We start from the raw sequence: 15,379 nt of genomic DNA, 5'->3' as shown, positions 1-15,379 counted from the left end.
TTTAGACACTGATTCTGTCCATCCAGAGGAAGAGAGGAGGAAACTAAAGGAGTAGAGAGTGGGAAGCTGTTAGAATTGAAGGACAGTGAATAAAGTAGTTAAATCAGTGCGATGGAGCATAATACCATAAAACTTTATCATACATTCCCTAACCATGTGATTAAAGCATAGAAATAGATTAGTGCTACATACATATGTGGGTACTATGTGTATCCGCTTCACTGATAAGTAAATCATAAATTAAATCTTATCTACTTAATAAAAATACTTGATCACATGTTATAATTAAACTGAAGAAAGACTTCTCATATGACCGCTAAACAGGAAAGCGGCCACAGTGGACTGATAAACTGATATATCTAAAATGGCCGCTGATGTATTTGCAGTACCTGCCACGATAGAGGCCAGTTTTGACATCTCCACGTTTCTCACCAGCTCTAGTTCTATGTCCTCATATGGAGACGTCTCAATGTCATCGTACCCTGAGTGAACGGAGTGAACAGAGAACGACGGGGCACACTCTTATCATTCTTGATATGAACACACACACACGCACACACACTCACACGCATACACGCATACACACATACACTCGCACACATCCAGCCTTCTTATCAGAGGCAAACAACAGACAGAATGTTCCAGACTAATTAAGCTGCCGAACTGCACCATTACCTTATCATTAACTGTAATTAACAGCGCAGAACTGTTTAATCAAATTACTGGGATTATATGATGGCTCTGTAATTATGTTTCATACGTAATAACTAATATTACAGACGTCCCACACAAATTTTAATAAGAGGTGAGATTGCACATTGTGTCTTCACAGACTGAATGAGCAGGTTAATTTAGTCAGTAGCATTAGAGAACTATTTGGAGGACGGAAATGTGACAGACACAGCACATAACCAAACAAAAGCACTCAGGGTACAGGAGACGTATTACTGGACACATTCATAGCTTCCTACACACAGAAACACACACATTCACACTCATGAACCCACTTGAATAGAACCAATAATCCAAACCCACTAGCACAGATTTAACACTTTATAGCTAAGCACCATCACTGGCATTGTCTTAGCCACTCATACACAAACGCAAGCTGAATGCAATGTCTGAGCTTACGGCCCTGTCGCATAAGAACACACACACACACGCACAAACAAGCACACACCCTGTGGGAAACGGACGGTCCAGTAGACGCGGAGGCAGTGCTGTTCCCTGCGCGAGCCACGTTGACACTTGCAGTCCTGCAGCGGGCGAAAGTGCAGCAGTGCGTTCTGAGTGTCCACACAGGTCTGATGAAGCTCAGGAGAAAGCGGTGCCACAGCCTCCTCGTCAACACAGTACTCCAGCTGCCTATAGAGATGCTCACAGTCCACATTCAAGGCACATTCCTGTACAGCCTCCACACATTCCACAACCTCGGGTGACACAGGCACAACTGAGGAGAGAGAGCCTGAACCAACAGAGAAGAGAGGAGGAGAGGAGAGAAGAGAAGAGAAGAGAAGAGAAGAGAAGAGAAGAGAAGAGAAGAGAAGAGAAGAGAGGAGAGGAGAGGAGAGGAGAGGAGAAGAGAAGAGAAGAGAAGAGAAGAGAAGAGAAGAGAAGAGAAGAGAAGAGAAGAGAAGAGAAGAGAAGAGAAGAGAAGAGAAGAGGAGAGAAGAGACATAGGTTTGATGTCAGAGAGCTTCTTTATTACTTTGACTTTAAAAAGACTGAACTAAGCCACTGGACATGTCTCAGCTGGAAGTCCAGACATGCAAACACAGTGTTAGGCACTGCATCAACACCGAGCTTGCCTCCCAACACTCATGTACTTTTGATCAGATTACATGAGGAAAAAATCCAGGTGGGGAGGAAAAATATGAAGGTACGTAAATTGTCACTAACTAAATTACACAAAATGTAATAAACAACCTTTGGTCCTGAGCATTACTTACCCCAAACATTTGGTTTTAAATTTCTAATTTCATATTCTAGTTTTTCTTCCACGAGGATTAATACCAGTACTTCGGTACTATCAAAATACTGTCGATACTATAACAATCCCTGGCAGGACATAAAATGCATAGGGTTGATGATGGTGAGCACAAATAACTGTGAACTGACACTCATAACATTTTGATTTTGATTATGTGATGAAGTGTCCATTGAATGATGAACAAAACAACTGAGGTCTCTCATGCCCTCTTTCTGTCCTTTCTATCCATGTGAGTGCTGGAGGATTCCTGTTCACCAGCCTTCCCATATATCCTTTAAAACTTGAAAAAAAATTCACATTTTACAAAAACGAATCCACCAAATGCAACATTCAACCACCTGATGTGATACAACAAACAGTGCATCTTAGGGTCATAGAAGTTATTTAGAGTTTAGAGGAGAAAAAACAGAGAGAGAGAGAGAGAGAGAGAGGGTGATAGAGCCAGAAAGAGAGAAAAAGAGAGATACAGAGAGAATCCACACAGAGTGACAGACAGGAGATGCACCACACAATGAAAAACAGACTCAGTATGGAGGCCCATTGCAATCAGACCCATGCTGATCTGAGTCATACGGTGTGTGTCTCTGAAATCCTGTTCAACATGTAATGCATTCACACACACACAGACGCACACACACACAAGCACACGCGCACACACACACACACACACACACACACACACACCGCATGCCTTTAAGTCTCACACATGCTGAGAACAGGAGACAATCACAGCATCTGCCATTATGACAAAAGGCACGGCACAGATAGGAGGATCAAGAGACTGTATGAATCTGCACGTGTGTATGTGTGAGATGGCCTTTGTGTGTAACAGCAGACAGTAATAGTTAGGGACAGTTATACCTACGATCAAGCAATGGCAACTGACTCCAACTGCCAATACATCAAGATCTAATTTGATTAAACAATCAATGTGTACAGCAGCTTAAACCTCTGTGGTACACCAGACATCTCACTCTATTAGCAATTTAGCCACAGAAATGCCAATGCCAAGGAAAGAAAGAAAGAAAGAAAGAAAGAAAGAAAGAAAGAAAGAAAGAAAGAAAGACAGAGGTGATTGAAAATGTAGCTCAAATGAGAAAGAATATGGGAAGATTAAAAGAGCATCAGCTTTTAGATTTTTAAACAAATCAGTATCAGTGCAAAGTTGGCAAAGAACATAATCGGTGAAAAAAAAAAGTAATGATAAAGGAATGGAAATAAAATAGTTTCACCTGGAGGCAAGAGCCCAACAGCAAGAGAGTACTGCTGACACAACCATTACATTACTGTGCTTGATGAACTACATCCGTTTAATGAAAATTAGCTTTAGATGTTGCTAAAATTACACCTCACACTTGTATGCGCACACGCACACACGCGCGCACACACGCACACACGCACACACACACACATGCCCTCATTGATTCTGTCGCTCAGCTTCAATCTTCTGCCAAGGCAAAAACGCAACACCATCTGTCGTTTCAATGCTTATGTTCCAAATCCTTGCTATCAACAAAACACACACAACCCTTAAAGGCCCTAAAATGTCCCCTCTCTCTCCTCCATATGTCAAGATCATAAGTTGAACACAAATTATCAGGTTGTGCAGTGTTCTTACACTCTGTGGTTCTTAAACGAGAGTTACTGCTGTTGTTACTCATCTCATATCCTAAAGTGACTTTTCAACCAGTGTGTCCCTCAAACATACATAAGCTTTGATCATGTTACAATTCTAAAAAAAAGTTTCAGTGACCTCTGTTGTTTGACATTGGATTACTTCGAGGTGTACCAGTGAATTAGGCAAAGATCAAATGATCAAGAGATCAAATCAAATGCCGCAAATACGAAATTAATTTGTATTTAATACGTGTAAAATGTGTTTTAACCGAAGAGTGCATACATAACCCAAAGAGGAACCAAGTCAGTTATGTTTAGTTTGACTAAACTGACCATTTTTGGACACCTGTCAGCATCTGTCGCTATGATTTGGGGGAAGCCGTTCGGTTGTCAACGGTAGGAGCTGCGTTCGTGTACCCGCGCTCCATCTTACCTCAAACACACCTGGACACGCGTCTGGCGTACGCACGCACCTGCCTAGTATGTTGATAAGAACCGTCAAACCGAGATTTCCCATGTTTGCACACCAAAGTCGTTTGATAGCCCGATCGTCGTAAAAGTTTCGATACTGAATAGTGCTTTCCTTGAACAACTGAAAAAGACCCTATACCACACTGTTGTTTTTTAAACTATAGGCTGCTCAGTTGACTCACAGTTGAAATGCGTCTGCCGTAGGTGTCTGTACCTCCGTTTGTACTGAGGCGGGTTAGAAAGATGGACTTTCACATGCGACTGATATACGACTCGACCCCTGGGGATACACAGCATGGGCGAGCACATCAAATCTGCAATCATTAACACAGCTAATAAATAAAGCTGTCGATCACACCGAGTATTACAGCGTGTCTGGCGGCATCGAGTTGCAACAAACAGTACTACTAGTGGGTATTGCCTTTGTATAGCAAAAACAACGACAAACGCTTAGATAAATATTTTGAAGTTAGAGGATGTTTTTGATGCGACACACTACAAAGTCTCTATTAGCGATGACAGAAAATTAAAGGCAATTAATGGAGACGATGTGTGTGTGTGTGTGTGTGTGTGTGAGAGAGAGAGAGAGAGAGAGAGAGAGAGAGAGAGAGAGAGAGAGAGCGAGCGAGCGAGCGAGCGAGAGAGAGAGCCGACTGTCTTAGGCCTCAACATAATCAGGACTATATTGACTGATCCCATTACATAGCCTGCAAATTTGTCCTGGGATTCATATTTATAGGCCAGGTCAGGAACCTGCCGATATAGATTATAATGGTTAACACTATTTCACACCAGCCTCTGGGACAATACCGGCCAAGATGTGATGAAGAGGACTGTGTGGTGGAAATTAAATGAGTCAAATAATTAAGCATATATCAAAATGGACAGCAAATAGATGAGTCCTAACCTCTTCTTTCATCATAAAAAATGTCAACACAGATTTAAAGGTTATTGAAGATAAAGGCTTCCTTTTTGCGCTCCATCTTCCAGGGATAACTGGTCCAGTGATAACCTATTTAAACCTGCACCTTCCTAAAACTGATCCTAAATTTTCACTCATAGAATATACTGGAATTTAAGATATAGATATATAAATTACAATATCTGTTCCATATAATTTCACTGGCTAAAATGGTTCCAGGGGCATGAGAGACACATTTATGTTGACTGATTTAAATCAGTGCGTACTACACATAAATTAGTCTGAACAGCACTTTCATTTGCTGATTTGCTGAAATAACCTAAACAAACCAACTGAAATTCTATTCAGTTTATATCATCGCGTGCAAAGCACTGAATGCACTTTATTGTCCTCACAGACGCACTGTGCATGAAAATTAATACATTATCAAGGAAAAAAAAGTGTTTTTTACGGGGAAATACAGCGTACTGTGTCTCACCTCTAATGAAGACGTTAAGAAGTATGCCGAGGAGAATCATCTCGCTCTCTGTGAAACCGTAGAACCGGAGCCGTTCGTTGGTACTCGGAGAAACGGATGCTGAAGCCGAGGAGCTCACGACTTTGAATAATCGTTTGGTCCCCTTCTCTTCCTTATCGACCCTTAGACCGACACCCCACCACACACTACATACATCCAAACCAGCGACTGTCCGACTTTCCCTCCGGAGGCTCGTAGATGAACGAAAGCGAAGCCAAATCCTCAAATGCAAACTGCCCCCAAATCAGGGTAAAACTGCGAAACTTGACGCGCTGTCATCTGTTTTCTGTCAAATTATTTCAAAGACAGTCTAGTATATTCTAGGAAAGACTGAAGTGCACGCTATATAGATTTTATTTGTCTGTATTTGTCAGTGTGAAAGCTTATCGCACTGTTATTATTCCTTACGACTGATGTATACCAAATCACGAATCTGTCGTACTGACACGTTAATCAGTCATTCTATCTTCTAGCAACACAGTCACTGCGATGGAGATCTGCGAAGTTAATGTCTCAGCTTTCCACTCCAGCGGTTCGTTGCAGAATTAACCTGCCCAGTCAGATCGGCCAGTTGAGAGTAGGCAAGTGACTCCTCAAACTCGGAGGCAAATTTCACATTCAGCTGCCTCGTTGTGATTGGCTCGATTGGATGTGGTCGCATCCATACAAAAAAAGAAAACATTGGAAGGCCATTCCTTGCTGATGTGTTGTGGACCCCGACCCCATAGGTTTGGTGACACGAATACGTAAATTGGTGGAATAGATTACCTAAAAAAAAAAAAAGTGATGTTTTGCCTGTTTTGTTTTATTTATTTATTTATTTTTCTCTGAGTAAGTTTTTTTCCAATGCAGAAAAACGTAGTTTAAACGTGGAGCTGAATATCTAATGTACTTGTTTCGGTAGCAACAAGAATAATAACAGTAATAATACCAATGCTAACAATAATAACAATAACAATAATAACGTGAAATGCGAAACATCTGGAATGTGAGGGCCCAAGTCATTCCAGTAGTCATCGGCACCTTGGGCAGCCATTCCCCAGAACTAAACGCACACCGATGATAATGATGTTAATGATCATAACAACAACAACAACAACAATAATAATAACTTCCAGATTTCATGGTGTACAATCCAAGAAAGAACAGCAAACAGATTGTTGTCTATCATTTTCCAATTTGCAGTGTGATAGATTCAGTTTAATTAATTTGTACTTGCTACATGCCATAAAGCAGGTTCAATAGTTCTGTCATGTGAGTCTGTGACAGTACATCAGTAAGAAAGAAAGGGTGAATTCATGTTGAAAGGGTTTATGAACCAGGGCTGTCAGTAGTTTATATAACTTGGCTATTACTAAACTTGGCCATTACACAACTGCTTAAGGAGGGACAAAAGTTCTTTGGTTATTTACTGAGTTAATCTGAACTTTAGACATAGGTTTACCAAATTTTATTTAAATATTTGAAATACTCTGTAGAACTATATGTTATCACTACGAAATACTTAAGTCAGTACGAATTATGATGGCCATTTTATCAACAATTTCACACACTGAGTCCAGAGAAACCATTTGTGTGACTGGTTTAAACACAGTTGTGTGTCTGATCATCTGTTCAGAAGTGAAGTGGTAAACACGTGGCTTGTGGGACAATGACCAGTGCCAAACATTTAATCAGAGCAAGTGCCATCCTTAGCAGTCTCTCTGATGATGTCACAGCAGTGAGGTCATTTCTCTGAATGTTGCCATCTGGCCCAGAGTTCCACAGTCCAGACACCCAAAATCTTCTCCAAATGTCTCCTTCTCTCATCTTCCATCTCTTTTTTTCTCTTGTCCTGTCCTAGTCCGTCCTGGTATTCTGCTCTCTGTCTAGAGTCTGTTTTTTTTTTTTTTAAGTCGAATGGCCTTTTTTCTCTTCCAGAGTTCTATTTTCTTGCCAACATCTGCTCTCTCTCTCTCTCTCATTTCTATCTCTTTACATCTTCTCACTTTGTCTCTTTCCATCTGCCTCTCAGCTGCCTCCTTCCTCTCCATCCCCCCTCCTTTTCCTCTCTCATTCCCTCTTAAGTGCATCATTGTTTTACGATCACTGTGACCTTTTTAGCAGCACCTCACTATCACACTCTTATCAAGCCTGAGTATCATGCTATGGTCTGTCAGGAGGTCACTTCATATGAGTGGACATTACAGATAATGAACTTCCCTGCCCGGTGGCTCAGGTGTCCTTCCAGTGCGGTGAGTACACCACACACAGACACAAATCCACTTCCCCAATTATGAACAGCAGTTCCATTTTATTTAACTACTCAGAGTTTGTCAAAGACACATTGTGAATATTTTTCAAAAGTGAACAATATGTAAGTACAGACAGTTTTTTTTAGTTGAGAGATTGGAGAGAAGAGGATAAAAGGGATCTTCTTTTTGTCCTGGTGTCAGAAAATACGCACACACAATTTTTCCCCTCAATCCCTCTTGCGTTGTATGCTTGTTAGTTCCACTCGAAATAGCAAATGACAAACAATCAGAACCAGTGAAGCAATGGCTTACCAGCTCAGAGAACCAGCAAAACAAAACAAACAAGGCAATTACTGTGATTCACACAACACTACTCCCTCATGATAAACTGTAACAGAGACACACACACACACACACACACACACACACACACACACACACACACACACACACAAATTTACACCGAGTCAGACTCTCTCCCCTGTCTGTTAGTGACAATGACATACAAAGACAAGCATATACAGCATTTACAAAACGATATACTTTCCTCTTATATTAATTTACATATGGAAAAAGATGACAGGGTGTACATGTACAGGTGTGTGTGTGTGTGTGGTCCCTTTGATGGCAATAAATAGAATTCTGCCTGTTCCAACATGTTGAGAATATGGCAGTTGCAAAATCTCTGATTTTTTTTTTCCTAGTTTGACTGCAGGGTTGGCATAACCATGGGTCAAATGAGGAAGTTGGCAGATGTGTTTACTGTCCCTTTGGCTAATTTGGCTTTCCATGAGCCTACAACATTTTCTTGGAAGAGTAAACAACACATGAAACGACTCACATTTTTGCTATTTTTCATATATCTACCACTTCACTCTTCTTTTTATGTCCTTCTCCATAGAACAGTCTTTACACTGTTGACTGATGGATATGACTCACTGCTGTGTAAAGAGTAGTAAGACTATATAAAACAGACATGACGCATTTTCATCCCTGATTAACACCATATCTTCAGCTTTCTTTAATAATCTCCTAATTTATTGTATTAAAGAATACAATACATAACATGCACAGAATAGAGGGAATGTGGGAAGGGAGAAAAAGAGAGAGAGAGAGAGAGAGAGAGAGTGGGGAGGTGGGGGGGGGGGGGGGGGGCAAGTAGGGGAAAGAACAAACAAATCTCTTTGAGAAAGACTCTAGTACCAATATTGACCAGCATGCTTCACAAAACACAGATGCTGGACTAAGGCACAGTAATGACAACAGACACAAAGAGCCATCGACACATTTTATCACCAGCCCGAATTAGAAACGTCTGTTTGGCTGATTGCAAATGTTCATAACACCGAGCTACCGGGGCGAGACATGATACATACTGAACTGTTACAAACACACGTCACTACAGAGCGCAAAATGAAGTCTACACCTACCTACACACACACTCTGAATGTTTGACCATGAACTGAGGTGTTGTAAAGTTTATCTACCTAACATTGACTAAGGAAACTCTTATTGAAAGACTGTTTTTTAAAGTCATGGTATCATTGGGTATACATCTGGCCGACCAAATATTCCAACAGTGCAAACTGAATCAAATGTTAAACTGAGAAGAGCAAATATGTTAATGATAAAAAAAAAATATGTGTGAGAATGCATGGGTGGAAAAGTACGGGTATTAATTTAATTTATGATTTATGATAAATTGTATTATGACACTAATTGGGATTCTCCTTCAGTATGATATTTTTTAAAGACAACCCTTAAAAAGTAACTGTCTAACTGATAAGAGTAGATTTGATTTTCTGGAGGGGTAGCATGCTCAAGGCTACTCTGTAATGCAAGTCTTTTTTTCTTCTACCTCCAGATTTCTGCTCTACTTCACGTTAGTCAAGAGATGCCTGTTGCTTTGAGTGTCTTATAAGTGAATAAATGAATACTAAACAGTCTCTCAATCGTGTTCTGAATGGTCTGAAAAATCTGATATATTATTCAAATACCAACCTATCCATTTCTTGTATTGAGGACAAAAAGTTAAGATGCACCACGGCAGAGACTGAAATAAAATGACTGAGAAACTGAAAAGAAGAACTAAGTTTTCTGAAGTATTAAAAGTTAGCTGTTTACTGTAAGTGACATAGCTGAAGATATGACTTTTGACAGAGGACAGATTGTGGGTCTTGGCGGGACGCCCTCGGGTGTGAGTGGGGCGTGAATCGTCCCCTTCCTGTGCTGGGGTGGGAGGGGGACACACAGCTGTGCGCGATGCCCCCCATGGCAATCTGAGCTGCTGTCGCTATGCAGCTGACATTGCATAGCAACAGGGCATCTTCACAATCAGCAAACCCCAACTCTCCCCCCCCCCCCCCCCCCCCCCCCCCCGAAAATCCCACATTTTTTAACATTTGGCAGGAATAATCTATAGTTGAATTCATCTTCACAAAGATAGAAAGATGAAGCAGTCATCATGTTTTTTTTTCTGCAACACAGTCAATACTTCAATTGTAGCGATGGATTAGCCTCCTAAAATCTCTTAGCGCTTCCTTTTCCAACCTACAGTTCAACAATCCTGTTTTTACTCCTGAATTGAACCCAGCCACATACATACACAGAGGCAAACAAAAGGAAAGCAACACAACATGGATGAGTCATGGGTAGACACATAAGCAGGATCATTAAATCAATTTGAGGGTTTAATATGGTTATCATCATGGCTGCAGACGTGATACAGTGTTATGCTGGCACCTCAGTGGCCCTCTCTACATTAAGAGGCGCTGATGGGTATGTAGTCACATGCAAACAAAGTGTAATTACAGCAAGAGGGAGCAAGGTGAGCACATCAGTCAGTCAAGCCAAGCCTGTCATGGAAACAGAGAGAGAGAGAGAGAGAGAGAGAGAGAAATTTCGATTTTAAATTGGACACATACTGACTGTGTGAATGAATACTAACTGTATGAGTAGCGATGTAAGGTGCTGACACCAAGAGCCACCCAGCATTAACTTTACTGGTGAGCCTGGGAATCATCAAAACCTATTCCCAATGTCAAACTGCCAGTGAACAGGTGGGGCAGACGGGCAGAATCTACATATTGAATCTCTGCTGCAGACTCTTATTTTCTGAGGGCATCAAGTTTCACTAAATCACTTTTTCAGTTCATCAGAATCGTGGACTCTTTATTAAATCTCAGTCGGAATAAACAGCACCTTTCAAGGCTATGTATACTGTTTGGTTATTCACCCAAAAGCTTATTAATATACAGTGTGTTCCGACTGATGCACTGGACCTCGATGTCACTTTTTCACTCTCGTAATAACGGCAGTTAGCCGTAATCAAACAGCTTCAAACTGGTACGCCGATCTTCAATAAAACATTTGAGACGTCTATAAAGTCTAATTTTATACACTAAAAATTCATGGAAGAAGCTATTGAAGTGTAGCTGCAGTTAGCGTGATGGGAGCCCTGCAGCAGCGGTATATATGATTATTAATTTACATAAGCAATCTTTGAAGAAATGTTTTTGGTGCTTTTAAGGGCCAAACTTAACGATATCACAGAAAATGAAGAAAAAGCATATGACGAAACTTGCGCAGGCGACGAGAATTTCGAAAGACGAAATAAAAGGAATTACCACTGTTATTTATTTTAATTGGTGGAATATAGCAAAACTAACAAATGAAAACAATGAAAGGGGTTTTAAAAAAAGCATTAATAATTTTGCACCTGCATGCAATGACTTACATCCATCGAGGCCTAGTGATGATTTAATCTAAACTAGACTGGAAAATGGGATCATTTTCACATGACGTCTCGAGAGATAAAATTTAATTTTTACCTAATAATAAAATCTTACAGGGTCCGTTTAAAATAAGTGACTGACATCTTGTGGCGGTTAATAGAACTCTGTATCTGACTGCAGGAGATGGGCCTACAGGCATCTGTGCAGTTTAACTTTTTGCGTTGAATTTACAAATTCACATGCTAAAACATTGCCTTTGAAATAAGCCACGACCGTACATCTGTCTTTAAAATTAAACACTTGAAACTATTAGCTGAGAACGCTGAGTTGTACCTGATTGAACATTTTGACCTCACCTGTTGTCCAAAACTTGAACGCATAAGACATGACTCAGCCAGTAGGAATGCGCCTATTTTTCAATCGTCACCCAGTAGCTAAGCCATACTGAAGACCTCACGGGGTAGTTTGATGAACTTTTTAGAAAACCCGACAAGAATTAATACCATTTATACAGCTAATTGAGGACTGAGCGATGGAGAATAATAAGCCCTTGGTGAGCAAGTAGAGATATTTCAGTAATCGTTCGTTTCATTAAAATTTCTATCCTTTCTGTAGTCTATGAAAATTTACCAAAGATGTTTGCGTAACTATATCGAGAAATGATTGTGTTTGACATTGAAGTAATTTGTTGACAAACTTGCACAAGCATGTCCGATTTCCTTATTGTAACGGACCGTGGTAACAGATAGAACCGTGTGCATCGGCGTGTACAAGAATATTTTTTGTTTTAATAAGTTGTGAAGGAAAAATCTATTAAAACCATGTCTGCCGCGACCTCCCAACCATAAAAAACGGTTATGGCGAAAGTCATAATATATGGATTTGTAACCTGGTGTTTTCTATTACAGATTCTGAACCCACAGCGACTGAAATCTTTGGAAGAGTGGCTTAATAAGACGGCGATCACACTGACCCAGGTTAATGGCCAACGAAAGTATGGCGGGCCGCCACCTGGTACGTTGTATTCCCCTGTTTGTGAGGGTCTTGGGGTAATAGTACTGTGAAAGTTTGTCATTTCTTCTCCAAAAGCCTATTTCTTTAAAGATTCTGTGAAGACACATGCAAAGTTAAAGGTCTTGGAGTGAATGAAGGATGTTTCGCATTTATAGTGAATCTCGATGTCATATTGATTGAACAGATATGGTTTGCCACTTGTCTCTGATACAACTGAACACACACCAGCTCAGCTCAACAGAAGATTCCTATTTACCACTGCGCTTTTAATCTTGGGTTTTCAAGCTTCCTCTGTCCTTTGCCAGTAGTGCTGCACAAAGACCATGCACCTGCTAACAATTAAACGGGGCAAGTTCCTATTAATAATCAATTAGCAAGCCAACCAAACATCATTGGTTAATTGAAGAGATGCAGGTGTTTTGGCTGTATTTTTTGAAGCACCATTTGCTTTGTCAGTTTGTCAGGGTTTTTTTTTTTTTGAGAAGGGGTCCTTTCCAGGACACATGCAGAAGAATGTTTTAGCTGTGTAGAAATAACTTACACAATGATAGATTGGTCTTAGTTCTATGTACAGCGTCTGAAATGTTCTAGAATATTGCATCATCTTAAACATACCCCAGGTGATGAAGTGGTTGATGGCTGACTGGTCCCACATGCTATTTTTATCTCACTTCATCCTTGATTTTCCTTTACCCCCACCCACCTCTCAACACTCATCTCAGCACTCCATCTTTCCCAGTTCTCACATCCCCATGTTCACCTTGCTGCTTGTTTTTTTTTTATCGTTTAATTTTGAACTTTGTTGCCTTTTTATTGCAACCTATTATTGTGTTCTTCATAATCTTCTGCAGCACATGCTTTTCCAAGATTTTATAATGCTTTTTGAAAGCTATTTTGTGTAATGCATTAGAAAGAACTCACTATGAAATAACCTATTCAGAATTATTATTATGATATTGTTAAGGGGTGTTATTGGTCCAGATCGGAATATCACCGCTGTTCATCCTCTGTGCTTTGGCTGTTCCTCTCTCCTTCTTGTGTCCTTTTCTCTAGGTTGGACGGGACTGGCTCCAGGTCACGGCTGTGAGGTTTTCATAAGCCAGATTCCCCGGGATGTGTATGAGGATCGTCTCATCCCACTCTTCCAGAGCGTGGGTCCGCTCTATGAGTTCCGGCTCATGATGAACTTCAGTGGCCAGAACCGTGGCTTCGCCTATGCCAAATACGGAGACCCAGTCAGTGCCACGGTGGCCATCCAAACCCTGCACCACTACCGGCTCCAGGACGGGGTTCGGATCAATGTTCGCAGAAGCACGGAAAAGAACCAGCTGTGCCTGGAAGGGCTGCCAGCCAGCGTGGAAAAAGAGGAACTGTTTAGGTCGCTCCAGAACCTCTCTGAAGGGGTGGTAAGCGTCTCAGTGCAATCCAAAGGAGGAAAGGAGCTGGCAGCACTGGTGCGCTATTCCACCCACTATGCTGCTTCCATGGCAAAGAAAATGCTGATAGCAGGTAGGGAGAAATGTGTTGGGTGTTAAGATCAATGTGGTTTGAAGGGGATCATATATGTCTGAAGGGCTTAGGAAATGTTACTGTAACGTGATTGTGGTTTGGTGGTTCAGGGAGGGTGTCAAGAATTGGAAATTTCAGTTGTCAAAGCAATGTCTGTGAGGTTTTTCTCAACAGACCTTTATGTCTATGAGAGAGTCTTGTGATAATCCAGCTTCCCAAGTTCACACTTGTCCTGTCTCACCTTTTTTTAGCCTTCAAGACAAACTTTGGGATCGCCATCAATGTGAAGTGGTTCCCCCCTAAGCCCAGGCACGTCAAGGATGGCCACGAAGAGAGGTCTGTTGTGATCCCATCTGTGCCCAGAGCACTCCCCAACCCCCACTCCAACTTTTTTCATCACGGCCCACAGATGCGTAGTTCTTCTTGCCCCTCTTCACCTCCTCCTGGCTTCAGCCGCGCAGTGGGGGGTCCTGCTCAGCTGTTGAGGGATCAGGCATTGTCTCCGCACCTGAGGGCTGGAGATGTGCCCTGTGATGCCTTGTCTTTCCTGTGGTTGGTCTGTGATCTCATGAAGTTAGGAGTTCCAACCTATGACATCCAGCACCACTACACAGGCCCAGACGGGTTTATCCACTTCTCTTACAGAGTGACCATCCCTGCCATACCCCTGCCTTTCTGTGGTGCAGTCCAGATCCTGCCAGGTGCCAGTGTCGGCGCTATGGAAAGGGAGGTCCGCCAGACCACTGCCAAGCAGGTTCTCAAAGCCCTTTACCAGCTCATTGAGCCCTAGTCTCCCTCACTGTATTATCAGTTTATGTTCAGCCCTGAGAGAGATGCCTGTTCTCAGTGTTAAAATGATGTGGTTCCTTTACAGTGAGCAGTAATGTAGTAGTAGTAGGGAGAATTAGTTTTGTTGGTGAACTTCATGATGTTAGTTCTGTTAGTTCATCAGGGTGGTAAGGCTGTTTAAATATTGTAAAATTGAGAAAACAAAAGCCTAAGAATATGAAGACCACCTTAACAAAAAAAAAAAAGAAAAAAGAATGGACCCAAAGTGTTACTTTTTTATCATTTCAGAGTGTTTTACCGTGTTTTAATTATGCATGTCATTTTATTTGTTTTTCTCTACCAAGTCACTTTAATTTTGTGCATTATTTCCTTTTGCATGTGTTTGGCACTAAGCACTTGTGTGATTTGTGTTTTCTTTGGTTGTTTGGATGTTTCTGAGTTCAATTTTTTGGAGAAAAAAAAATGACTTTAGAAAATGCAGTGTTATCAGGTGTGAATCATTTCTTCTAAAGAATTCAATTCCAGCAAGGCATACACCTTGAAAATACATCAACACTTGTTTCTCCATAATACTTTGAGAGC

General features: G+C 41.2%; 2 protein-coding genes across 2 annotated transcripts in view; one reads left to right on the top strand and one right to left on the bottom strand.

The window, feature by feature from the left end:
- gfra3 (GDNF family receptor alpha 3) overlaps window positions 1–5,518 on the bottom strand; it is a 10,749-nt gene extending 5,231 nt beyond the window's left edge. Inside the window, exons 1-4 of the mRNA XM_030766860.1 lie at window positions 5,479–5,518; window positions 1,181–1,465; window positions 390–482; window positions 1–43 (exon numbers count right to left, since the gene is read on the bottom strand). The exon at window positions 1–43 is cut by the window's left edge and continues 309 nt beyond it. Of these exons, the coding sequence (XP_030622720.1) occupies window positions 1–43; window positions 390–482; window positions 1,181–1,465; window positions 5,479–5,518 (461 nt within the window). The remainder of the gene's footprint in view (window positions 44–389; window positions 483–1,180; window positions 1,466–5,478) is intronic.
- A 40-nt stretch (window positions 5,519–5,558) lies between these two features.
- dnd1 (DND microRNA-mediated repression inhibitor 1) lies at window positions 5,559–14,798 on the top strand (the record flags this gene model as incomplete). The annotated part of the gene is made up of 4 exons (XM_030765479.1): window positions 5,559–5,596; window positions 12,390–12,499; window positions 13,553–14,008; window positions 14,260–14,798. Coding segments are annotated over 4 exons (1,143 nt in total), but the record flags the coding sequence as incomplete, so codon positions are not given.
- Between the last annotated feature and the right edge of the window lie 581 nt (window positions 14,799–15,379).

This window comes from Chanos chanos, chromosome 2 (genome assembly GCF_902362185.1).
Source record: "Chanos chanos chromosome 2, fChaCha1.1, whole genome shotgun sequence".
Classification (NCBI taxonomy): domain Eukaryota; kingdom Metazoa; phylum Chordata; class Actinopteri; order Gonorynchiformes; family Chanidae; genus Chanos; species Chanos chanos.
Note: the sequence above shows the minus strand (reverse complement) of the source record. Positions and strands in the feature narration are given on the sequence as shown.